This window comes from Hetaerina americana, unplaced genomic scaffold (assembly GCF_022747635.1).
Source record: "Hetaerina americana unplaced genomic scaffold, ioHetAmer1.1.p SCAF_6, whole genome shotgun sequence".
NCBI lineage: Eukaryota > Metazoa > Arthropoda > Insecta > Odonata > Calopterygidae > Hetaerina > Hetaerina americana.
In genome coordinates, this window is record NW_027287205.1 from 36,723,227 (window position 1) to 36,750,528 (window position 27,302).

Here is a 27,302-nt window from a genome sequence, read left to right on the forward strand (position 1 = left end):
ATTCAGGTATGCAGCTAATGACAACAACTGAAGGAAAGGAATGAAACATGAGATCATATTAGTGTATGCATATTAAATGTAAAATTAAAATAAATTTTTAAGCTTCTAGATAAAGACAAAAGATCTAATTTTTTAAATCGATTATTTAGTTTAACCATTATCAAACAATACTTAATAAAAATAATTTCTCAGAATCATGTGAATTTTCAAGTAATTATCTGCACTTCTTCACTGTTGATGTAGTATGTCATTGGGCTCATTCATATATAATTAACAGTGGTATACCAGCTATTGACAGCTCATTATTACCAATAATGGGATCAGTAACTGACCCCTATAAGTTTTGTAACTAATTATACAGATAAACTACATACTTCTTTGAATTTTTATCTCAAAGGCAATTCAAATTCAAAATTTTTATAAATGGATGTGATGTGATTTATGATTAAATAAGGCATAATTTATGTATTTTATTGATAGCAAGATATATTTTACTCATGCCTACGTTACATCAATGATTGAAATTTTCTTATTTGGATCTAATTCATCGTAAGGACCATAATACTTTAGAATACTTTCTTAAACAAATGCCACATACACAAAATATAAAAATATTCAAAAAATCAACAAAAATATGATGTAATAGAGTGCCAATAAATGATTGCAATAATGAGACCTTACAAAAGATATATGAGCCAAAAATTAATCCATGTACATATGTGCATTGATTTACCAGTTCTCTTCGCAGGGGGTCAAGGGATCAAGAGACAGTTATCATTAGTTAGAATGCTCCAGTAAAGGCAGTAGCAATTTTTTGATACCTAATTTAAGTAACAACTTATGCAGTGAAGTTTTTAATTAAAAAAATGAGTAATGAAATGTGAAAATCAAAGTTTTTAAAATAGCGACCAACTATGAGTTGATAATACACCCACTCTTCAAATAAAATTCTGCAAGGGATATCACCTTTTCACCTATCTCTCACAGGCTACAATTTTTTTTTATAACTATAGTATAACTTATACTCTCCCATATCCAATGGTCTTCAAATTTACTGATGTAACTTGTCATTTATAGAAGATATTTATTCCTGTCTCATTATGATGTTTTCATTTCAAAATATGTGGGTTATTCAACAATTTCACAGAAAATCCTAGAGATGACACTCGTAGTATAGGATTACATGTGCTTTTAGCATTCTTATCGCTCACCAGATTGCTGTTAAAGTTTCAGCTATCCGGCGGTTTAATTTTCATACTTGATAAAATGATGAACATCATTTGTTACATCCAGTAGAAGTGAATTCCTGTGAAATGAATGACTGAGTCCACGATATGGTGTCATGTAATCGACGAATCAAAGTTCAGGAAATAGTTGAGACTACAAACATATGACAAGGTTCAGTGTATTTGATTTTCCACAAAAAATTTATACCTGCAAAAAATCTCACCAAGATAGGTGCCTTTTGTTCTCAGTGGAGAATAAACACAATCGTCTGGTCGATTCTGAGGCTGATTTGGTGCTTTTCTGTCACAATACTGAAAAATTTCTGCATTGATACCTATGTAACGGTAGCCAAAACATGGGCAAGTACCCTAATACACTTTAGTGACAAAGGAACAGTCAAAATAGTGGACTTCTATAGGCACAGATGGGGACCGAATGTTCCCGAGGAAGTTGAAATGGGCCAACAAGGTGATGACCATGGGATAAGAACAAGTGTTGAATGGATTTTATTATGCATTACTGCACCAATTGAGCAAAAATATAAAGAATTATGTTCTCATTTGGCAATGAAAAAAATTCTCTCCAATTTAGACAATGCAAGGGTTCATACCTGTGCAGTTTCGAAGGTGAAAATTATGAAATAAAAATTTGAATTATTATAGCATCCACTGTATTCACCATATTTGACCCCTAGTGATTTTTTTTAAATTTTCCAAACTTAAAAAAGTGGTAGGGCAGAAAATGATTCCAATCAAAAGAGGAGGCCATCACCAACACAGATGCCTCTTTTTAGGACCTTCTGAAATCATACTTCATGAATGGCTTAAAAAAGTTAAGAGAAACACTGGGAAATGTGTATCAAGTTATAAGATTTTATGTCATAAAATAAAACTATTTTCTTGGAAGTATAATATTTTTTCTATTTTTTTAAAGGGACTTATTTAAATGACCCACATACAGCACTCTTATGGAAAAAATTTTTTTATCTTTCTTCCTTTTTTCTTTGCTAAGACAGAATGACATAGAAAAACCAATAAAACATGCAAAAATATTTAACAACATGACATTTTTCAATAGATCAAGCCAATGAATGATTGGATTTAAATAACTTTTAATTTTTCCCTACACCTAATTTACTAATACTAGAATAAATTTTGTTGTCTTGATTACAAAAACAAAAGTAAATCTAATTTTCCAACATCATGAAAATATATGTTGTCCCTTGAATTGACTTGAATCTTGTATGAACCTTACCCTAGCTTCACTTTCAAAGTTAACAAATCAGGGTCATTGATCACCTACACTCTTGAATACATGATGCAGCTAACTTCTATTAGGCTGAACATATGGTGCCTTGTTCCTGACAACTTTGATTTAAATGGATGCAAAATTTTGAAGAAAAACTTCCTGAATGAATTCACAGCAGTTCTTGAAAGCCACCAATATCAAAACATGCATCTTCACCAGTGGAGGTAAAAGAAATCTGATTTTTTTAAAATTATGTAATGGCTAAAAATTGGCCAATGGTTCTAATGACCCTCAGTTTCTTTGAAATATCAGTACTATAACTCTTCTCTTTTTCATAATGAGCTTATTTAAATATTACAAAGTAACTGCATTAAAATTGCTCAAATGTTAGCCAAATAACCATATGCAGCGGCTTGCTTCGGTTTTCCTGATTAAGAGCAACGCTGGCCACTTATATTGCATTTTTAAGTTTACTAATTACTTAAATGAGACACAGCAGTAGCCACGAATATCATTATTTAGAAATGAACTGAGTTCAAGATGTATAGAATTTTTACTTACTCAAAAGTAAGAGAGATTTCATTCCAGGGATCCATACTATTTCATATTCCAAGCAATCATGCTTTATTAAAAAAGACAATAATTTAATCTATGAATATATCAAGCTATCAAAGACTATGACCTAAAAGAAAATAATTCTTCGGTCTATCTAGTAAATGAAATGCTAATAAAACATCAAAAATTCCTACATTTCTATGAAATAAAATTGAAAGGCATTTGCTTTGGAAATAAATCTTGAGAATAAATTATTGAGTATGAAAATACACCCACTAACCTTAACTTTTAGATGAGGTGGAATAAACCCATAAGCCTAGCTTCAAATATAAATTTATTCTTTGACCACTATGCTAAACTTACCATGCGATTGACGGGAGGAGAAGGGGCAACATCATCACCAAAAATTGAGCATTTTCTAAAGATAACATCCTGCAAATCTCCCATTAAGTCCATGTCCAATGGTGACACTTGCAGGGATGGGTAATCTACATTGGAAGCAGCCTTAGGAGAACCAGGATCTGAAGATGGGCTGTAGTGCATTGGCCTACAAAAGAGAGGCATTCTTACATTAACAAATAAATAATAGAATAACATTTAATTCAGACAGATGAAAATACATTTTGCTGAAAACAGATATGTTTCACTCTCAGCGTCCACACTAAATTCATTGTCATAGCAAAGTTAACGTCATAGGCAGCATGACTTGAAATTCTTATAAATCTAACACCCATCCCTTAATCTATTGTTTCACCCTGACCAGTTAAAAAACATATATTTTGAGTCCTAAAGAAAAAATACCATTTATTACTATTAACAATGAACAACAATATTTAAAACAGAAAACCTTTGTTAAAATATAAAATCAATTTCATTAAATAATTGATTTTACAGACCACATACGTTGATGTTTTCATAAATATCACCACACATTACCATTATGAAGTTATTAAATGTAAAAACATGGTCAAAGGAATAGTTGAGCATCTTAAACACACACACACACATGAACTATCACACCAGGAAAAATTGAAACAATCACCTTCTGAAATCCTGCCAACTGAGAGAGAAAATAAATATAGGGGCTATCATCTCATCTGATAATCCTGCACAGGGTTTCTTTCATTAAACTGACTATAGCAGTTGATACAGGGCTAATCAATATTTTTCCCATTGAAACAGGAGAGATGGATGCAGAGCATATTCATTGGCAGTGGGTTGTTGAAGACTGTGGTAGAGGGGACAATGTTAGGCATGTGAGGAAGGGGCTGGAATAGGATAGGGATGTTTGATGGAATTAAGGGAGGAAGGAAGTACATGAAGTTGAAAAGGGGCTCGTTGTGGAGTAGAATGTTGAGTTATCTTTTGTAAGGAGAGAAAAGGGACTTGTTGCTCTACTGTTTGGCAGCTAATGTCCACCCAACAAGCTTCCTTATCTAAAAGATTACTAATAATAAAAAAATATCCGGTTGTGAAAACATGATTAAATCAAAACCGATGGCATAAAATAAGTAATCCAACAAATACATTACCCCAAATCTGAATTCTTCTTCATTAAATCACTCTCTCTTCGGTATGATGCTGAGGCCGTGATATTATGTTTAGAGGATGTTGCTATGGTGCGAGGTCGCCTGGGAGCCCTTGTTGGAGAAGATGGAGCTGAACTTGGCTTTGGAGGTCCCACTGTTTCTCTCTGACTACCCATGGCCACTTCACTCTCAAATCTTCCACTGTCCAGGTCCCCCATGCCCCCTTCAACTCTGACAGTCTGTATGTCTCGAAACCTTGAACGAATACCCTTGTACGCACTACGACTCCGTTCCTTAACTTCTTTCCCACGCTCCTTGACCTAGTGAAAAATATACATAAAGAACACTTGAAATGGATACTTGAAATCTTCATTTGGCATGGCATGTCACCTGTTAGTGCAATTATTTAAGAAAGCATAGAAATATACATAAGGTATCAATACTTTACTAAAAAAATTAGATCATGCTGAGCTGGCTCAACAGCTAAAAAAATTCAAATGAAATCATGTGCTCCAGATTCTAACACCATAAAAAAGCCACTTCAGCAGAAGTGAAAAGAATGGAAAACTCTCCACGAATCACTTATTAGCTTTTCATGTATCAATTGCATACCTGTAAATGTATTTTGTGACCTATCAAATATTCAATCATTTTGGATCAACACTGTTTAGAAGAAAGGAATATCTCTTGAGTTAATAGGGATTGTCTATTTATATGATAAGTACAAAGGTGAAACAACTCTCACAGATGATTAATTCTCAATTTTTCTCAAGAAAGTTCCATGAACATATACAAAACCAAGGATTACTCACCATAGAAGTGGTATATAAATTGATTAGTTTAAATAAACCACTTAAAGTCATGAATAGATAAACATCATACACAGGATGTATAAGTTATTCAGAAATAATTATTTTCATACTAGGGATCTCCAAGCTACTTCATTTAATTTGAACTTTGTTTAGTGCCTTGCTGAATTCAAGTACCTAGTGTACTGTGTGTGTAATACAGGGACTGACCCTGAAATAAGTAGAATGATTTTTTCCCACCGATGCACACGGCTAAAGTGGGGCGATATGTGGTATGAGGTCTAGAGAAAGAAATGTGACTCTCATTAATGGGTCTGCGGGCTATTTCAGTGTACAGATCACAACTAGACTGAACCCCTGTTTCAGGGTCACAACCACAAATTCACAATGCCATGCTCCATTAGGTGATGATAAGGTATAAATTTTGTGTTAAACTCAGAAAATCAGGTCCAGAGACCATGACCATGACTCAAGATGTTCAAGGATAGCAGAGAGGAGGTTGACAATGAGGAATGCCTTGGACATCCATCAACAACAGAGTACGACAAAAATTTGCAAAAAGTGAAAGACATGCTCAAATGCAATCGATGCCAGAGTGTCAGAATGTTAGTATGAGAGTGCAATATTCTGAAAGTTTGTAGTGCAATCGCATCCTAACAGATGATTTTGCCATGAGAAAAGTGTGTTAAGATGGTCCCACAGTTGCTGTCCAAAGATCAGAAGGTTGCTCATGTGACAATCTTGCATGATCCCTTGAACCATTTTGAAAGTGACCTGAATTTTTTAGATTCAACTATTAATGGTGATGAGACATGGGTCTTTTAGCATGACCCCAGGTCGAAAAGACAAAAGGTCACATAAAGGCTTCCTAGTGCCTAAAAAAAAGCAAGGATGAGTTAGTCTCAGGTGACCATGGTCATTGTCTTTTCCGACACAGAAGGCATTATCCATGCAGGTGCATGTGTCTCAGGTTAAAACAGTGAACAGTGAGTTTTATATGTAAGTCCTCAAAAGGCCATGGAAAAGTCTGCAATGCATCAGGAATGAGATATCTTTGCCAAAATGAGGTTGCACCATGACAATGTGCAGTCCCACACTGCCTTCCTCGTGGCAGAGTACCTGGCCAAGCACAAGGTGGCATTGCTGCCCTAGCCACCCTATAGTCCTGATGTGGCATTAACAGACTTCTTTTTGCTCCAAGGAATAAAAAGGAGCTTGAAAAACAAACATTTTGGAACACTGGATAAGATCAAAGAGGCCATGATGAGGTTCCTGAATGAGGTACCCATCGACACCTTCCAGGAAGCACAACAGGCAGAGGCACTGGCATCGGTGAGTCAATGTACAAGGTGGCTGTTTTGAAGAATTTAGTAATTTGTACTTTGATATGCTATAAATTTTTTTCCCAGATTTATTCTACTTATTTTGGGTCAGACCTTACTCGTAGTAATGACATCTCCATGTGCGCAATGTAGTACATAATGCTTATCAAAATTAAACAACCAACCAATTTTCGGCAACCATGAATGCCTAAGTAAAGGAAAGAGTAACACACATATACAGTTTTTACAATAGCTATGTACATGCCTACATCACTTTTTTTTTAAATTACTATAAAAATCATTTTTGGGATATTCTGTTATGTGTTTATTTAAATATGATTATATCGTATTTCATAAACTTGTTTACATTTTGGGGCTCTATTATATCATACATAGTTATCAAGAGACATTAGTATCAAGGGAGCACATGAATAATTAGAAGATATAGGATATATAATATGAATATTAGGACACCAAAGGTAGCCAAATGTAAACAACAAGTGTGCCTTCCAAATATATAAGTAAAAAATACTGATTTTATGACCTTAAGATACAAAGAAAGATAATAATGTCTTAAAAGATTTTAGTATGCACTTAACACAAAAGGGGATGTCATACCTCCTAGATCAAGATGTCTTCATATTTACCGATCATATTCTCTAGTACTATAATGAACATTGACAAGATGAGAAAGCAAACCTTGTGTAATGCAATTGGACAAATGTCAATTTTTATTTTTCTTAATCAATTATTAATTAAAAAATTGGCAATCCTTCAGATGGAAAGGAGTTTTGGCAAAGGATCTTCACGTCATATTTGCAGTTAAATATAGAATTGCTTTTACAAAAGGTACAATGATTACAAGGCAGTCCTGCTTGAAATTAAATAGGCCTTATTACTAACCTTGAATATATATATAAGGTAGGTCATATTTGTGATAATTCACACTTAATGTAAGGACTGCTAAAGAATAATATAGATTATTGAGGAAAAAGGAAGAAGAAGCAACAATTACAAGAAGTGTAATTTCTCTCTATTCCAATTTTAGACAGTCCTTGCGATTACAACCCTGCGAATATAATGGCAATTGGTGACCCAAGTGTTGTGGCCTATTTCCCTAATCTTAGACAGCTACGCCAGAAGAAAAGGAAATGGGAGTTCAAAATCTCCAAATCATGGATTAAATAAGGACTCGTTTTAAAGCTAAACATATACATAGTCTTACTTACAGTCTTGACTGCAGACTTCATGGCAGGGTTCGCCTAGCAACATAAAAATAATGTGCAATTAAAAATTAAGAAATGCTTCAGATTAAATAGAAAGTAAAATTAAAATAAAATGAAAGCATCACAGAAGTACACCCTATAAAAATTCATCAACGTGCTATGCAAAAAAGCTTAAAATATACATTACCTTACTTTTCACACTTTTGAAAAATGCACTTCCCTCTCTTTTCATTGTATATGTCCATTCTTTGTACTGTTGTTTTAGCTTAGAACTTGATTTATCAGAGTAATTGCAAGCCTCCAGTTCAAATTCATCAGAAAATCCTAAACCAGCATTCAGCATATCCAGCCTCTCTTCAATAAACTGCAAGTGGAAAAAATTACATGGATATGAGTTATAAAATAAAAAATCCCAAAATGCAAGGACTTTAAAAAGAGGTAACTACTTATGATGATCCCTAAAATTGTTCATACCAGTCATACAATGTTTGTATTAATAAACATTCCACAGAAACCTTACATGGATAAGGCACACACAGGGAGTTCCCTGAGGTTGCCAGGCAAACACCATGACACAACCAAAATATGTATTATTTTAAATAAATGTCTTACTTGTATTATGAAGGGTAAAAATAAAAATTACTGGCATCAAATTCTATTTCCCTTTATGTGTGAGCTGAATTTATCCTTCAGTTTATATTTCCACTAAATCTAGGAGTTCCTACATTTTTACTATATATGCACCTTACCATACCTATGCTCCAGCTATTCATTGGGTCATGGGTTGCTACGAAAGTTTTGAAATACACAAAAACTAAGAAAATTGAAATAATTTTGATTCTAATATTTTCTCAAAATATTCTCCGTAAGTTTCAATAAATTTTTGCATTCTCATAAACCACTTCTCAAAACAGTTTTTCCACTCATTTTCCTTGAGTGCTGAAAGTTCACTTCTGTAGGCTTCAACGGCTTCTTCAGGGGTGGAGAATCTCCTTCCAGGCATGCGATTTTTGACAGTAGGGAACAGCAAATAATCACATGGGGCAAGGTCAGGATGGTAAGGTGGGAGAGTTATTATTTTAACCTCTGTGGGCTCCAGGAACTGCATGGTAAGGTTGGCTGTGTGCACAGATGCACTGTCATGGTGCAAGACGATTCCCCACAAATCTGTCTTTGGCCGCCATTCTTGAAGTTTTCTGAAAACTTTTGGTAGACATACTGTTGTGTCTACACAGAGCAGTAACAGTTCTTTGTTCTTCCAGGGAAAAGTTGCCACATGACTGCTTTTGGAGAGGATTTCTTTCCGACGCCTAAACGCCACTACACTTTTGTAGTTGGATGTTGGTTGGGAAAAATTGATACACGACTGCCTCTTATTTTCAGGATCAAACTGATAAATCCACATTTTGTCATCAGCCACTATGTCAGAGTTGCACCTAAAGTTGCCTCTGCAAAATTTTTTCAACATTTTTTCGCACCATTCAAAACAGATGCGCTTTTGTGCCCCTGTCAAAGTGTGAGGCACCCATCAAGATGAAACTTTCCTGACTCAAAGATTTTCATACAGGATTTTGAAAACTATTGACGATGCAATCTGTAGTGAAGCTTCAATATCCTCAAAATGTCATACAATTGTTTTCGTGCACCAGTTTTTCCACAGCGGTACTGTTTTCCTCAGTCACTACAATCACCAGATGCCCACTCCTCTCCGCATCTTACAACAAAGTTCTATCTCTTCTAAATTCTGGAAACCACCAAAAAATTATTGCATGGAAAAGAGAAGATTCCCCAAAGGCCCTATGCAAACGATCACGGCTTTCAGATTCTCTTAAACCACTTTTTAAGTCATAAGGAATCATTGTCTGAAAGAGCTCTCTTGAAGACAGCTCCATTCTGATAACACCTGCATGCTGTGGAAACAGAAAAAAAGGAAGACCACTTGGCGAAAAGCCGAGCAAGTTGCAACTTGCACGCGTTACTCCATTCAATACATCATTCAATCTGGTATTTCATTGAAGTTTACTCTAATAAGAAACAAAATTTCAACCATGGATAATTTATATCTGGGTAGATCCTAACTCTTTTTTTCTGAGTATCAAAGTTGAATAATGTCAAAGACACATCTGATATCTTAGAACCACTCGAAATTGTAAAATTAAATATGAATGTTATTTTAGACAACAATATTTTTGTAAACCACTCTCCTCTCCTCAGAATCACGTTTCGACAGCAAAAGTGAAACTCCCTCTGTGAAACACCTATGGGAAAGTGACCACAGGAGCGATTTTGTCCCAGAGATACTTCACCTCGAGAAAAAGGGAAGAAGAATGGATTGTCTGGAGGAGCTGGAGATTAGGAAGCATCAAAAGGAAGGAAAAATTGCCAACGAGAATATATTTGTGAGCAATTCCCCCCTTTTGGATATTTCTCTGACCACAATACATGACGCCCCAACCCCCGCTGTGAAAGGCATACCTAACCAAGCTTCCACTTAGCCTACATCCACCCCACCCCTCCCTTTGAGTCACCCACGCCCAGTACCACGCTCCCTCTCACACCGCCCCCCCCTTTTACCACCACCCCCCCCCCTCAACCTCCTCTTCCCCCCCCCTCAAATAACTATATATTCTGGAACTCACTGATTCTATGTACCTGATGATGTCGCCTATGCGACGAAACCGGTCGACTTGTAAAATAAAGTGTGGAAAAAAGTACCATCTCTCGTTTGATTTATCAACCCTTGGTGTATTTTCCCATCCGACCACCTCCTACCTTTCACTCTCAGTATGCCTCGAACAACCCTTCACTGATAATGTCCTCCTTATAATCACTTATACCTCATCCCTTAACCTGTCTCTTCTGTCTGCCTTTGATGTCTCCTTCCCGCTTCATCCTTATTTATTCTTCCTTCCTTCCTACTGCCAGGACACAAATTATTTACCACCGTCCTCTCAAATAATGACCACAATAGACTAGTTTAAGGTGCCACTTTGTGGAATTGATTCACATCAGTAAGGAGGATGCTTTGTTTTTCCACACACAAATTGTTATTCTGGACCCAGGTTTCGAATTGCAAAGATAATGACTTTGTAAGTCAAGGCCTGGGTCGTGAGTGTTGCATTGTATGAGAAGGAGCAGAGTGTTTTCTCTTCCGAAATGAATCTCTTTGTCCCCGCCTACCTTACTCCTCACTCTTCCCCTCCCCCTCGTCCTCAAATGGGTATAAATATGATGTATCACGGGTTGAATCTTGTCTTGTACCTGAAGATGGTTCGATGAACTGAAACGTGTCGTACGTTACAATAATTCTGTGGAAAAGTGCCAATTTGTTTTTCTTAATGACAAACTTCCACTACATCTCACCTGAATCTGTTGAATACATTGGTAACCCCTGTTACCTAACATACCCGACAAGAAGTTTAGTATTATTTCAGGCCTTTTCCAAATTTTAAGAGAAACTGGGCTTTCCTGACAGTTTGACCATCCTATTCATAAATATACAAATGGGTGATGCCCCATTGATAGTGAGCACATATTTCAAATGATCAAATGTCCTTTAGGCAAAACCTGTGCAAATAATATTATCAGAAAGCTAATCAACTATTAAATGAAAAAAAATACTTTCATTAATATCACTCTTTGGAGCAAAGCAAAGAAGGAACAACATCCTCGATACAAATTCCTAATTTGCATATCTTATTCCAGGTTTGCAAAGCATTCGACATTTTTCTCGTATTTTTGAAAAAAAAGGCAATTCCTAACTTTCCTAAATTAATCAAATTTCCCAACTGAATGGCCAGATTACTGTTGCAGGAGCGGAGGTGTAGCCTAGACATTGGTGGCTCACTGCTTCAAGTTCCCAATAGGCCTGGAAAGGGTTTCCAAATTATGAGTCACTAATGCCAACAATGGGTTCCAAAGAACAAAAATTAGGTGCACAAAGACAAAGCTGTGGTGTATATTTAACTGCATATGATGGAATGATCTCTCAGGCATTAAAATGTACAAATGCCAGCTGAAAAAAAAGTCCCATGAGCTTACCTGTTGAAAAATTTGGAGCTGTAGCATTTTCCGTAAAAAAGGTTTCATGTTAGTTGGCCTCGACTCCACAAAAGCTTCTGCATTGAATGAGATTTTTTCCCCTTGGTGAAAGTGCAATGCATCCCGGTAACCTCCAATCAGCTGGACCAGTGTGCGCAGAAATGCCCGACTGATTCCATCCCCAAGTAAAGCTGCCCTGTTCCTTACATGTAACTGTCTCCTTAAGCTGCTGATCTGCAAGTTATTCACATAGATGGATACATCAGAAATTTCAAAAATATAAAATTGTTACACCAAAACTAGAGCCAATGACGAATAAATAATGACACTTTCATATTCTTGAAACTTTTAACTTGTTTACTACCAGAGAACTCATTACAAATGAAATAAATATGCAACACTGATAAGTTTGATTCATATTATAATTTAAGGCTGCAAAACATTGGCCTATCATATACGTCTCTCATTGTGCAGGCAAAAAATTACAAGTTGCTTTTGCTAAAATAAAATGTTGAAGGAAAAATTTATTTTAGCATCTTGGGAGGTTAATTAAAATTTTATGGCTTTCAGGGCTCTTACACTTGGCCAGGCAGGTAATTACATAACATTAATTGCAGCTATAGCAATTGCAGTGGCATCTCAAAATAATAAAGCATACGAGGACCATATAAATTTAAAAGTTGCGATGTTTTTTCCAAGCTTACAAGAAAAAGTAGATGTATTTATAAAATAATCCCTAACACTACAAAAACCTCTGCGTATCAAAGAAAGAAAGTTTCCAATTGTTTTACATTGACTATGAAATTTTCCTCAACAGAAGCAAATTTTCAGCATAAAAAAATTACGGTTGAAACTAGTATTTTCACGTGTAATCCATGCCCACTTTTTTCCAGATGCTGGGGATTGAGTGGTGCAATTGCACTAGGAGATTTTAATAAACACATAAGATAAATATAATTAAGCAGGAGTCTCATCAGAAACCAATGTTTTTCAAACTGGTATTCAAGTCACAATTTATAATCATTTCTACGCTTCATTATAATGATATAGTTCTCTAATTGACATGTTTTCAGACAATAGAGAAGGATAACTTCTGAGCTTTATTTAAAAGTCATTGCAAAGCTTGTTTTCTTCTACACTCCACACTCTCTAGCCAAAGCTTGTAGGGAATCCAAATGAAAGATCATGGCCTTAGCCTCTCAATACCTTAGAAGGCTCTTCAGTTATAGTCTCAAAAGTGCAACCGGACAAGCATTGGAACTCATAGTACACAGTTTTTGCTGTTCACTCCTATGGTTTAGGCAATTATAAAAAACACCTACCCTTCCTCGTAAGGCTACAAACAATAAGAGACTACCTAAAAATAAGGTACTAGCCTGAACATCATAACTTGAATTCTCTTTGCTTACCTAATCCAATAACCAAGCAGTAAACAAGTTCAAAAAAAAGGTGGACAATAAAAAGTGCTTGCTCTGGTAATGTCAACATAAGGACCTCATTTATTTTATTATCTGTAGCCATTAAAAAAATTACAAACTATATGCCTCAATGATTTGAGGTTTCAAATATAATAAAGCTTTATATATTGCTTAATGATGATAACAGAGATGATTATTATTTGAAACTTTGCTCAATTACAAAGCCATGATGGGCAATGAGTTCAAAGGACTGAATACATTGTTTCCTTAATATGAAGCACTTAACTATATCCTAAAACCCAATAGTTCGAATAATGGGTAAAATCTCCATTCTCACTCTATGTACGTATTATTTATTGAAAATCTCCAGTTAACTTACTTTAAAATTACATGAGCTGTTCTCAAAATATCAAGCTTCAAACTCAAGCAATGGAGGCTTAGTATAGTGTCAAGTAATCTGCACATTTAACAATTAAATTTTCTTCAATAAGTGGACTGGATTCAATATGGGAAGATTCCAGAGTGATCAACATGTTACTGTAGTTAAAAAGATTTTCCTATCGGTAAGCTCATCGATATGCTTGATGAATGGCTGTGACAGATTCACCAATTGTCATTCTATTTTATAATTAAATGATCATCGAATATTTCACAGAGCTTTTCATTGGTTGTGTGCAGGAAAACATGAAAAGTGTATGAGCACTAAAGGGAAAACTTCAGAAGCTATAGCACTCACTTTGTGCAAAATCCAGTAACTGCATTTCGGAAAACCATGCATCATACTTGTGAAATAAGAAGCAATGAACTAGTGCATCCTGAAATACCCTCCATAAAATAGACTAGGGATTAGATGACTTATGACATGATATATCCCTTAAAACTCATTAATGAGGAGTTTCACTGCAAACAGTTTTCTATCCCCCGCACATACCTGGACTTTGAGTACTTAAAATGGAATTCAAAAATCATACATGATTTTAAAAATAACTTAACACATTCGTTTTATTATTGGATTGGATGTAACAGAAAAGACTAGTTCAAAGGCAAATCATATGGCATTAAAATCTAGCAAAGCTATTCCACCTTAAATAATTCAACTTGTCCATGCATATGGAAAAATAAAAAAAAATAGAGTCAACTTACCACATCAGGAGGAAAGCTTTCTAGGTCTTGAAAAGGAGATACGACTTTATTGTTATCAGCATCCAGAATAACAACATCACCCAGATCAGACATCTTGGCTCTCTGTATAGAAGGATGAGTTTTTAAGTAAAAACCATGGTGCACTGGATCTACACACAAATTTCTCTGAGTTGGTTTCAACTTTAGACAGATTTAAATAATATGTACCATATAGAGGAAAAGAACTTCACTGTAAAAAGTAATACAAGATGTTTTGGCATTTTACTCAATATTCCAATCTGTTCTTGTGCCTGCCGTCCAAGCGACATTTATTCTCTCCCTTCTCCTAAAATGCACTATTTTAGTTTCATTATTTTTCATCTTAAATTTGTATTTCTCCACTATTTCCCATATGTAATCACCAAAGCTCTTCAGGAACATGAACCCATAATGTTAACATTCATTTAATTAACAGTTGTTTCAAAATTAGTGTTGAATAACAAGACAAATAAACCAAATACTTGTTATTATCTTTTTTAATTTGTTTTCTTTGCCCTGTAACGCGGTTAACTTTTTTTGCATGGACAGCAAATTGCTGTTCTGCCATTGTACATCATTCCTTGTTAGTTAGTTAGTATGACCACATAGTATTCTAGTCAAATTTACCAAATGCTTCCACCAAATCAATGGCATCAGTAAAAGTTGACAGAACCTTTTCTTTTTTACTTTGTATGGAGTTTATTATGTGAAATAGACAAATTCTCCTGCGATTGAACAGGAAAAGGCATATAATGTGTCTCTGTAACAAGATTAGAATTTTCTCTACTTTTTAGCTTTAACCCTAAAAAAATAGAGCATTATATTCAATGCTGCAGAAAGGCATGGTAAAAAAGAGGCACATTTCAAATAAAGGCAATTGAAATAAATGCATTCAAATATTTTTTTGATTCTCTGAAGAGTGGAGCATTTTTAGGCTATCAATCAGGAGTCAGTGCCACAATAAAGGGTAAGGTATGGATGGGATGAGTGGATTAACAAATTGATAATTATAATGACAGTGAGTCGAAGGAAAAATTGTGAAATTGGACTTACTTTCAAAATTGGTTCAGGAACACCAATTAAATATGGCATTGGAGCCAGGAGGTAGTCCATCAGAGCCAATGGTAAAACTGGTATGAAGATGTGTTGCCAGTTCATTGGGTAAATTATTGCATTCGCTGCTTGGACGCAAGCACTCAACCTATACAACTTTGAGGAGGTGAAAATTATACGCCGCTCATATAGCATTGATGCAAAAACAATCATCATGTTATGTCCATCCACAGCATTATAATACTCTGTGAGGTTTCTCTGAAATAAATCAAATTTGAAATTTCACTTAAAAAAAGGCACAAATTATTGTACCTAAGCAATTATTGATATTCCAATGTTTAATTTTGTTCAGTATCAAAATCACACCTTATATATTTAAAAATATGTAATGTGTTATATGAAAATTCAGGTCAACAAATATCAGCCCTTACATAATAAAGAAAGATAGTCACAGTTTTCCACTAGATATTCTTTCATTATATCCAGTGGAAAATTGTTGCTATCCTTTATTTATTATATTTGACATCCACCACATCACGCTTGAAACTACTCAATCAGTCCTTACATTTTCTGGAATGCTGGGGAGACGAAACAGATTTGGGCAGTGGCAAACAAATGTCTGAAATTAAAAATAAGACCATTTCAATCACATGAAAATATCAAGCAAAAAATATTGCTGGGAATAACATACAAATTACATCATGAAACATTGCATGCATTAACCAAGTGACTTAATAATTTATATATTTTGTCAAACCACCTGTACACACACCATGTAAAAAAGGAACTATGGTAATTATTAAACGGCCACATAATATAAATGTCCTGCTTCAGAAATGAAATTTCCTCTCATGCCAATATTATTGAAATGTATGTAATCGCGTTGAAGAAAATAACTGTATTTATTGCCTTAAAAGTAATCCCAATGTACTATTGTCATATACGACAATTGGTAGCTATACAAATTAAGTGAATTTAAAAGTGGCCCCACACTACTTAGGTAGATCAAACCACATAGATAAAAAAGGGAGACAGATTCCAGGACAGATATATAAAAATTCTTTCCCCAGACAATCAGGAATCATGAAAGTAAAAAGTTCCTTAAAAATATATATAAACATTTAATGTACAAGTCAGAACAAAATTAAACATGGCAATGACATAAGGCATATTAGTAGGTGCATGTGTATACTAGTAGGTGTGTTTGCATGTGTGTGGGTTGTAAGGGTTTTTGTATACATGTATACCATGTTTTATTTGTGGATTGTATAAATTTGTGCCTTTTGCCAGTGGTTTTTTGCTTAATTATGGGTGGTGCACTAATATCCCCACCACATGCTCTTACGGCGGCTTGTGGGATATTATGTAGATGTAGATGCATAGAGTACCAATTTCACCTGTCTTCTGCAAACTTTCCATGTCCTCACACTGCGACTTCCACCATGCTTCTTTTGCTTTATTTCTTGCTCGTCTCACTTATTGTTTAACTCTTTGCACTTCCTTCTGCCTAACTCTGGGCTTACATTCTTCCATTTTCTTCTCTCGTCTATCTTTCTAATCACCTCATCTGTGATCCATGGTTTCCTTGCCCATGTCCCATTTACAGTTCCCATAGTTTCCTTTGCAGCTTTCAATATCCCTTTTTCGATACATTCCCATTTTTCTGCGATATTACTCAGCCCTTTACCATCCTCTATGATTTTCTCTACAGCCTGCTGGTACTCCTTCCTTGTCAATCCATTTAATGCTTCCACATTCCATTTCCTAACACGGGAGGGCTGTGCAAAATGATCACACTTCCTAAACCGGTGCTTAACCATAATAAAATCTAACAATACGAGTCAACTGGCATTTTCCATGTATATCTGGGCCTTTTGCGGTGTCTTGATCAAGTGCTGGTGATGACTAAACCATGTCTCCAACACAACTCAACTGCTTTCTCCCTGCTGTCATTCCTCGTACCTAAACCGGTCCTCCACCTCATCACCCTCTCTTCCTTCACCTACCGTGGCATTCCAATCAACTATCACCATCAAATGTTTCCCTGCAGGAGCACATGCAATTATGTCCTCTAACTGATCATATATCTAATCGAGTTCTTCCTCCTTATGATGGCTTGGTAGCATGTACTACCTTGATCAAAAATTTCCCGGAATTTATTCAGAAAATTAAAAATACAAGTTTATTCATCTAAATCTATATTGTCCCCTTCAAAGTAATCCCCATCGACTGCAACACACTTATGCCAGCGCTTGATCCAATCCTCGAAACATTTTTTATATTCGGTTTTCGGTATGTCCATCAGTGCTTCCTGCGATTTTTCCATTACTTCCTCTCGGCTGCTAAAACGCGTTCCCCGTAATGGTTTTTTAACTCGATTGAACAGAAAGAAGTCACAGGGAGCCAAATCAGGTGAATTCAGTGGCTGTTGGATGGTATTTGTTGCATTTTTCGTCAAAAAATTACGAATAATGATAGCACTGTGCGACGGTGCGTTATCATGGTGCAAAATCCACGAGTTTTCTGCCCACATTTCTGGTCTCTTTCGGCGAATTGCTTCACGCAAACGTCTCATAACGCCCAAATAATACTCTTTGTTTACTGTCTGGCCTTCTGGCAAAAATTCATGATGCACTACACCGTTGTAATCCATGAAAACCGTCAGCATTGCCTTCTTTTTTGACTGAAAACGACGTGGTTTTTTTGGTCTCGGCTCATTTGGTGAACGCCATTCACTTGCCTGATGTCTGGATTGCGTGTCGTACTCATAAACCCACGTCTCGTCTCCAGTAATGATCCTTTTGATGAATGTGGGATCGGATTCAGCCTCGCAAATCATGTCTTTTGCGACGTCAACACGGTCTCTTTTTTGCATGAAATTGAGGTCTTTTGGCATGCTACACGACGGAAACCCAAATCATTAACCACAATGTCTTGGGCGGATCCATAGGCAATGTTCAAGTCCTCCGCTATTTCTCTGATGGTTAATTTGCGGTTATTGACCAACATTTCTTTTACTTTATCAATTTTTTCACCGACTTTCGATGTCGATGGTCTGCCACTGCGTTCATCATCTTCGATTGACTCACGACCACTTCTGAACCGCTCGTGCCACTGGTAAACGACCGTTTTTTTTAGAGAATCGTTGCCGAAACACTTTTCCAACATTTCCAACGTCCGTGCGCCACTAAATCCGTTTTTTACGCAAAATTTAATACAAGTTTGTTGTTGCAAATTTAAATCCATTTCTGAAATTGTAAAAAATCGCCAACACACACAGAGATAGATGTACTCTTGGCTACGTAACTTTTGCAAATGTCAAGTTATGACACTAAGATTTAAAGGGAATATCAACAACAGATGTACCAATTTAACAAAAAAAACAGAACTCAAATCGGAACGATGGGAGCGCCACACGGTGGTTATTCCGGGAACTTTTTGATCAAGGTAGTATACCTGAGCAATGACCTAGTTCATCGTGTCTGCTTTTATCACTACTTGCAATATTCTACCCGTTGCTGGTTCAATGTTTACTCCGCTACTTCCTACCTCTTTATTCAATATCATGGCAACCCATTGTTGGCTCGTCCCCACCATTCTATAACTATTACTTCAGCAATCCCCCCTATCCTTCCATCTCACCTCACATAAACCTGAGATATCTATGTTTCTTCTTTCCATCCCTTACTTTATACCATCTTTACATTTACTTTATACTATCTTGAATAACTGATCGAAGCACTTTTCCACTTGATAAAATTTTTTTATTTTACGACCGGGTTTCGATGTATTACATCATCATCAGGTAACAAACTGAAGCTGTGTGCTGGCTTACTCCTTTCCATCAACTTTCGTTGGTAAACATTGACCACGCGTGGCACACTACAACCCCTGTCCTTGAGTGCTTTCTCCCCTTTCCCCCCCCCCCCCCCCCGTAGTGTGAGTGGGGTTACTCCGCCGCCACCCTTCCAGAAGGACCTAATCCCCTTGTCCTCCAAACCCCGGCCTGCCTCTTGGTGTCATCCCGGCTACCGATGGTTTATTGGTGACTGCCTCCATTCACCCAAGTGGACACTAGGACCCTACTGCCCCTAAGACAATGTGTATTGTTTTAACAAGTTCAAAATGCTGTTTTTCTGCTATCCCTTATATACGTCTCCCTTGGCTCCCCCCCATTTTCCTCACCCCCCTCTTTCCTTCCCTCCCTTGTTTCCTACCATACCCTCTCCCTTCCTTCCAGAATCGTAAATGTATAAGCTGGCACACAACTTCAGTTTGTTACCTGATGATAATGTAATACATCGAAACCTGGTCATAAAATAAAATAAAAAAATTTTATACGGTGGAAAAGTACTTCGACCAGTTATTCATTATGTTCGACTTCCACCACATCACGCCTGAAGCTACTCAATTTATACTATCTTATTTGATATTAACTTTGTCCTAACATTCCAAGTTCCTATTTTAACTAATTCAGTCTTCTTCTTAATCTTCTGTCCTGCCACTGCTGGTTTCCCTTGGCAAAGGATTTGTGAGATGACAACAGCGGAAACCTTGGCTCTGCTGCTACTGGGCTTGGCACACGGCTGATTGGGCTGAGTCCCAAAGTTACCAGGACTCAATATTCTCTATAGCGTCCATTATTATATTCTTAAGAATGATAATTGAGGTGGTTTCCCATTGCCTTCCTCAATAGTGTTTTTAACATGACACTGTCACTCAATGGCCGCCCAACTGGGGTCAGATGCCTTTGCAGCCGCCTCACTGAGGAACAGATGCTGCGTGGACTACCATTTGTCTGGCTTCTAAACTTCGACCAATCTGGCATCGGTGACCCTACCAGGAGTAATTATCATTACTCCTCTCAGCACAGCTCTAGGGGTCATCGGAACGCACAAGCCCTTCCACCACGTCAAGGTTGTAGTCCACGGGAGGGGTTTAACCGTATATTGATTCGTATCTGAATTGGGAGGTGCACATTTCCAACTTATCTTCCCAGGATAGTTCTGTATGCTACGTTATCATATCAGGACCATTAGAACATCCGTCTTTAAATATCTTGGTACTTATGTAATATTAAATCACATTCTCCTCTAACCTTGTTCATAGTACACTCTTCCGGGGATCATCACTTCAAAGTGCAAGCATATACATTTAAAATACAAAATATGGCTGTTCCTTTGATTTCTCAAGAAGCCAATCGAACTACCTGCCGCCCATTATTTTAAAAAATCAAGCATTTCACCTCTACCATGTTTATTTTTACTTGTGCGTTTGATATGTGCACGATCCAACTTAAGTGACTGCCTGAGAACTTACAATTAATCATCCAGTTCATCCATGCTCAAATGCACATGGGTGGGAAGAAGGGAAGGTTCCCCCATGAGAAGAACCATCTCATTAAAAAAGTAGGACATGTCAACAAGTTTTCTTATAGTTGTTCACCCGTGGTTATCTTTTATTCACTTCCTCTTGTCTAACAAACTAGTGCTGTAGGTTTTACTTATAGTCAGCCTATGCTAGCTGTAAATAGTCTCAATACCTTGTTGCTTTTACAAAGAAAATGCAATTAAATTTCAGTTTCAAAAAAGTAGGTCATGAAACTTGACAAGCATGTTCTAAATATAGGACATTTTCTGAAACTGTCACCCAGCATGTAATTGATCAATAATATATTTTTTTCTACAAAATATGAAAATGAATTTTCATTAAAATATTATGTGGGAAGTAATTAAACTTGATATGAAGGATCATCTCTTGAAAGAAGTGCACAAAAGGTCAAATAAAATTTATTTGTGAAAAGGATATGCCTACAATTTAAAAGAAACAAAACAATCATGTTTCGCTCCAAAATAAGTACATATAGGACTGCATCAATTTTGATGATTTATTTTTCTAGTTAAAAATGATCAGTTCAGGGAAGTCAACAAGCTTGTTTTCAAAAACATATGTACCATAACATTTTTACTAAAATTGCAACTAAGCAAAAAAACAGAATGAAGTGGATTTTCCTTCATACCGATACTTCCTGGCATTTTCTAAATTTTGAAAATCCCTTTCTAATGTTAAATAAATATAGCAGCTGATAAATATTTTTTAGGCATGTTTGTGTAAATGGAGATAAAGATGCTACTCGTAAAAATAGCCGAAGATAAATGTGTACATATTAAATTAACGTACAATAAAATGTGCATACTATTACATTATTTATCCAAACTACCGCAGTAACAATTACTGCATTATTTTTGGTTCCTTTTCAAAACATTAAAAATAAATACATATCGAATACTTGAGAGGTATAGATGGAATGCATTTGATTATGATTATAATGAGAACCAAATAACATAAAATGTTAATATGCCTGCAAGACAATGGGTAATCACACCTCACAGTGGAAGGAGTGTACTACTTACATTGAGTCCATTATTAAAAGGTATCTGAAGAGGAGTTCCAGGTTCTGGGGGGCGACTATGATATACGTTATTCAAAAAGGTCCACAAGTCTTCATGCTCGAAATTGTGCGTCAAATCAGCTATGTGGTTTAGTAACCTATAAAGGTCAACCCTTTTTTAGAGTAGGTCAAATACCATGAAAAGGAAGAAGATATCACATACCATAATGGAAACTTAGAAATAATGGTTTATAATTTTTGCTTACTTGTAAAAGGTTTCATGCCATGGCAGATAACTTAGAACTACTATTGCCGTCTCTGTTTTCGAGTCATGACGGCAAAAGCCAAATGTCCATTTCGAATCGATGCTGGTCAGGACAAACGAGAAATGCTGGACCGAATTACTGAAATTTTTCAAACCGATATTAAAACCATGTACCTTCACGTTAAGGGGTACGTTGGACACCAACACTTATACACATCATGATACGGGGATGCCAATTGTAAACAAGATGCAAGTGGTTGATTTTCATCGAAATAATAAATTACTCACTTCTGGAATTCGCATGGGTATGCAAATTTTGGAACGGACTTCAATACTTCTTCATCTTTATAGCTTTCGGGAAATTTCCTGATAACCCAGGATTCTATATCTGGAGGTCGAGGCCCAACAACTTCGCAGAAACACTCAAACAAATGCGTAACATTTTCCCTAGAAGAGATTAACATGAATCACGGAGTGATCATGAAAATAGCCAGCAGTTAAAGATTCCAATTTGAATTTGCAAGTAAAAGGCCACCTGACGTTCTACATTTAACTCTGGTGAGAATGAGTTAACATTGGAGAAAGTCGTTGTTGACACAGACGGTACAGTTACCTGATCCTAGATCCCATCATCCTTCCAAATATTTAGTGTGCATCATCTTTCTTGCTGTTACTTCGCAATCCTATGAAATTACGATAGCTGTCAGCTCGACTTCCTCCGACTACAGATAGTTTCAGGGCCATTCGCCTCCCCCATAGGCGTTATCCATCTCACGAATAAAATAAATGAAAGCTGAAATCGTGATGTAGGACGATAACAACAACCAATCACAAAATAGGGTAAAAAAGAAGTGCTCAACTATAGCGGTAAATGAAGGATATTTTGGTAGACTGTCGTTTATATAACCGCATGAAAATAATCATCTATCCTTAAACTAACACAAGTATTTCCATAAAAGGGTTGAACTCGAATGAAAAGATAAAATGTTTAGCTAGCATCATCGCTGAGAGAAGATATACTTGCCAGAATTGCGATACATTTTTTCTACCGAAGTGCACGAAACAGTTGTAGCACGAACAAAATAATTGTATTTTCTTTGGGAAAATATAGTGAGAAAGTGAGTCGGTGGTTGACGTGCTCCAATTTTTTATTTGGTATTTCAGTAGGTCAATTTTTATTTTACCTAGGTGTTTTGATATGTTGTAAAAATATCAAAATAAATCGTTTTGTAATTTTTCCTGTTCTCAAATTTCATTGTTTTGCAGTTTTAATTCAAGCCAATACCTGCAAGGTGTTTCCTATGGCAGCATCTGGTACGGGGTGTTTCCAAGCTCTGAAGAAATACAAGGAATTGCCCATTTATGTTGTGGAAAATCACAATGAAATTCTACCCTTCATCTACCGTTGCATTGGATCTAAACACTTGCCGTTTCAAGGAAACACCATTGTGCATTTAGATTCTCACCCTGATATGCTCATTCCGAAAGACATGAAGGCTGAAACTGTATGGGATAAATACGCTCTTTTTGACTGCCTAAGTATTGAAAATTGGATGTTACCTGCTGCATACGCCGGACACTTCAGTAGGTTAATTTGGGTGAAACCTCCTTGGGCAAATCAAATAGAGGATGGCAGCTCTGAATTTTTAATCGGTGAAAACGTTAAAACTGGTCAAATTCGACTGACATCCGACAAGACGTATTTTGTGAGTGAGGCTCTTTGGTGTTCAAACAAAGACTTGAAAAATGCACGAAAAGTTCACCTTGAAGTTATAACAATGGGAAAGGGTCTGGATAAAGGTGACACTGACCAAGATATAAATACCGAGTCCCTTGCAAATCGTATATCGGATCATATTACAACAGATGATCCCGCGTATGTGCTTGACATTGACTTGGACTTTTTTTCAACAAGAGATCCCTTTCGAGGACTTTATCCGAAAGCAGATCTGCACAGTGAGTTGCAAAAACTATACTATTATCATCCAGTAAATACTGAAGATGAAAACGTTCTTCAAGAAGCTGTTTACAAGCGTAGATCTCAACTCGAAGAATTGGAAAATATATTTCATCACTTGCAGAAAAATAGAAATCTAATAGGTCTTCAAGATTCAGAAAGGTTGAAGTCCGTCAAAAAAGTTGTGGATAAGGTCCTAGCCATTTATCCTGATGTAACAAATGTTGAAAGTACTAGTAATTCAAATGATGGGAGGAAAGGAATAGCACAGCAAGACCATCAAAACGCTTCTGTAAACTCCATAGACGATGACCAATCTCAGAATGGGACTGCGCAACAAAGTTTGGCTGCTGGAGAGTCGGGTGATGGAGATTTGGGAAGTGTACCTGTGGATTGGGAACTGGTGCATGATGCTGGGTGCACCATAGATGTGTCAGGCCTGCCCCACCACCCTTCTACGAGATTGCTCATAACGGAAATGGTGGAGAGCTGTTTGAATAAATTACTTAAAACACTTCCTGTTCCACCAATCATTATCACAATATCTCGATCTAGTGAAGATAATTATTGTCCACCAGAAGATGTTGACTTTGTGCAAGAAAAAGTATTAAGTGTGTTAAGAAACCATTACTCTCCAACAAAATTAATACTAAACTATTTGGAAGGTCAAGATTGAGGTGTGCTATTAAAAAGGTAATTTATAATGAAATGTCCTGGTTGTGAATCACTTTTCAGTACTCAGTGAATTGACTAAATTCAAGGAAGCTAAACTTGAAGTATCATAAAGATTTTACCTGAGTGAAACCATTTTAGTGATTTCTTTTAAGTAATGATCATTTTACTCACAATCCTATGAATTTTGAAAATGGGTTTTTGAAGGATATATATGCTGCAAAAATATCCCTTTGGATTCATACAATACTCTTCAGAAAATGTTTCATTTTGAAGTTCCATCATCCTCTTAATAAATCATATGTTGCCTCTATTATGGAGATGTAGCAATAAATCCTCACAAAGGAACTGTGTTTTTCAACAGAAAATTATGTTGCCATGGAAATATATTTAGCATTGGATTGAGAGGTTTGGAGAGGTATTCAATGATCAACTCTATACAATTTCTCTGTTTTTATAGGGACTGACAAATGCAAAAGTGGAATATGCATATTTAATTTGGACCCATACTGTTATTTAGATTTTTTATCACTGGAACTGGTTAGTGATATTTGTTCGTAAATTATGTCATCAGATTAATACCAATCTCTCTTAAAACTTGAAATGTAAACTGCATATACCTAACGCTCATCATCCACTATAACTCATGTGAGCCCACCAGTCCATGCTAAATTATAAACAGAATTTGGCTTGTAAAGTGAGACTAGACTGTGAATTTGTAAATCCCAAAAAAAAGAGTATTCAACTTACTGGGGTACATTGGCTCAAGCTAGCGAGGGGTGTGTGAAAGGCAGAGATGGGCAAGGGAGAAATTAACTTCTTTTTATATGACAGTGGCCCTTTATGACAGGTTACAGCAAGTTCTATCATAAAGGGATCCTCCTCATCCATTATTCCATTCTTTAGTGATAAAATTTATTTTTCGTTCTATCATCTTTGAATTTGCAATTGGCTTATTTAAAAAAATGCCCCTCTCTTGGTTGTAAGTCTCCAAAAGAAATGTTTAAGTGTAAAACTGAAGCCCGAAATCTATATTTCTAAAGTATTAAGCAATGAACACCTTGAAGCATCTAGCATTTGTGTTTCCAAAAAAAACTTGAATTTTTTAAGCAATTAATTGACTTGACTTTAATGAAGTTAACATTTTGATGGTATGATGTCTTCATTCAATAATGGTAACCAACAGCCAATGAAACAATACTTGTATTTTCACCCATTCATCTGACTGGAATGGGTTAGTAAGTGATTATGTCCCACAGAATGGTTGAATTTGATTGACTTAAGTTTCATACACTGAAGCAAACTTTTCTCATGGCATTTAAAACCCTGGGCAGAGGGAAATAATTTACCCAAGCAAAAAACAACTTACATGCCAATGTGAGAGATTTTCTGCTGAAAAAACAATTGATCTGCATCCTATGAATTTTTGCCAATTGATTCATTCAATTAAGTTATCACGGTGCCTTCTTCCACTATCATGGAGCATATTTTGGCAGCTGAATCAATTGAAGTTCTACGCTGGAAGGCAAGATTAATGAGTTTGATTTCTGGTCAAGGTGAACTATGTTTTCCATGAAAATATCTTGAATTTATGCTCATACTTTCAGGTTATTAGCAATCACAAGTTAATTTTGACTCAAGGCTTTGTGGTTGATAATAGAAATTTATCAGCATAAAATTGTAACTGACCTTTTAATTCATCAATTGACGTTTTCATGAGTTGATGCCTTGGAAATTCACCTATAGTTGAAGGCCAAAATAGCAATTTACAATAATGCTCATTATTATGGTATATTAAGCTTTGAATGGAAAATAATTTGAATTCTGCATGCAGAATGGGCTGTCACTTAGGCTATTTGCACACAATATTCAAATTTCTGCTCCCATGAGAAGATAACAGAAGATTTAATGCATCGACAGAAAGAACCATTGCTTATAAGTAACTTTTATAAAGGACTTCAAAAAAAGATAATGAATTATCACATGTTAGCAATTTTCAAAGACCGTCTCAATCAATACCTGAATGAAATAAGCCAAATCACCTATTCCATTGGGATACAAATTGTAATTTTGCCCTTCCGACTAGTTGGAAGTCAACCAAGGGGAATTTTTCCAATGAATGCAGGAGTCTATTGAGTGTAAAGAGAGCATTTTAGTTCATTATTTTAAGAGTTGTTTTTAGACATTTATTGGATCATTTTTACAAAGTCCTCATATTCTTGTCAAAAGTACTTATTCTATTTACAGAAATGACTTAGCCACAATATTTTATTATTGAAAAACTATTTGCCATCATAAGGATCTCAGGGTATAGGAATATACCATGTGCAAACCTACATGTTGGCCAGCTCAATTATTTATATTTGTAACAAATTGCACCAAAATCATAAAGCAAAAGTGAACTTATGAACTCCCTGGTTCAAAATCT

General features: G+C 36.0%; 2 protein-coding genes across 5 annotated transcripts in view; one reads left to right on the forward strand and one right to left on the reverse strand.

Annotated features, from left to right (window-relative positions):
• LOC139694963 (DENN domain-containing protein 1B-like) overlaps nt 1-23,004 on the reverse strand; it is a 38,521-nt gene extending 15,517 nt beyond the window's left edge. For 2 of the 3 annotated variants that reach the window (XM_071593513.1, XM_071593511.1), the window contains exons 1-12: nt 22,859-23,004; nt 22,534-22,692; nt 22,247-22,384; nt 22,003-22,138; nt 16,155-16,208; nt 15,590-15,847; nt 14,519-14,620; nt 11,958-12,191; nt 8,104-8,280; nt 7,920-7,952; nt 4,563-4,879; nt 3,394-3,577 (exon numbers count right to left, since the gene is read on the reverse strand). In XM_071593513.1, the coding sequence (XP_071449614.1) occupies nt 3,394-3,577; nt 4,563-4,879; nt 7,920-7,952; nt 8,104-8,280; nt 11,958-12,191; nt 14,519-14,620; nt 15,590-15,847; nt 16,155-16,208; nt 22,003-22,138; nt 22,247-22,384; nt 22,534-22,692; nt 22,859-22,878 (1,812 nt within the window). In that variant the 5' untranslated portion in view covers nt 22,879-23,004. The remainder of the gene's footprint in view (nt 1-3,393; nt 3,578-4,562; nt 4,880-7,919; nt 7,953-8,103; nt 8,281-11,957; nt 12,192-14,518; nt 14,621-15,589; nt 15,848-16,154; nt 16,209-22,002; nt 22,139-22,246; nt 22,385-22,533; nt 22,693-22,858) is intronic. The other variant, XM_071593512.1, reaches the window with a different exon arrangement.
• Nucleotides 23,005-23,105: 101 nt separating this feature from the next.
• Nucleotides 23,106-25,332, forward strand: MESR6 (misexpression suppressor of ras 6). Of its 2 annotated transcripts, none has more exons than XM_071593751.1 (2): nt 23,106-23,408; nt 23,512-25,332. In XM_071593751.1, the coding sequence occupies exon 2, from the start codon at nt 23,547-23,549 to the stop codon at nt 24,876-24,878; it is 1,332 nt and encodes a 443-aa protein (XP_071449852.1). In that variant the 5' UTR covers nt 23,106-23,408; nt 23,512-23,546; the 3' UTR covers nt 24,879-25,332. The 2 variants fall into 2 exon arrangements, with proteins under 2 accessions (XP_071449852.1, XP_071449854.1); XM_071593753.1 differs by having other exon boundaries at nt 23,106-23,363.
• Nucleotides 25,333-27,302: the final 1,970 nt, after the last annotated feature.

Bases quoted from the DNA above. Each gene is read 5' to 3' on its own strand.
- MESR6 (XM_071593751.1), top strand. From the start codon at position 23,547: ATGGCAGCATCTGGTACGGGGTGTTTCCAAGCTCTGAAGAAATACAAG.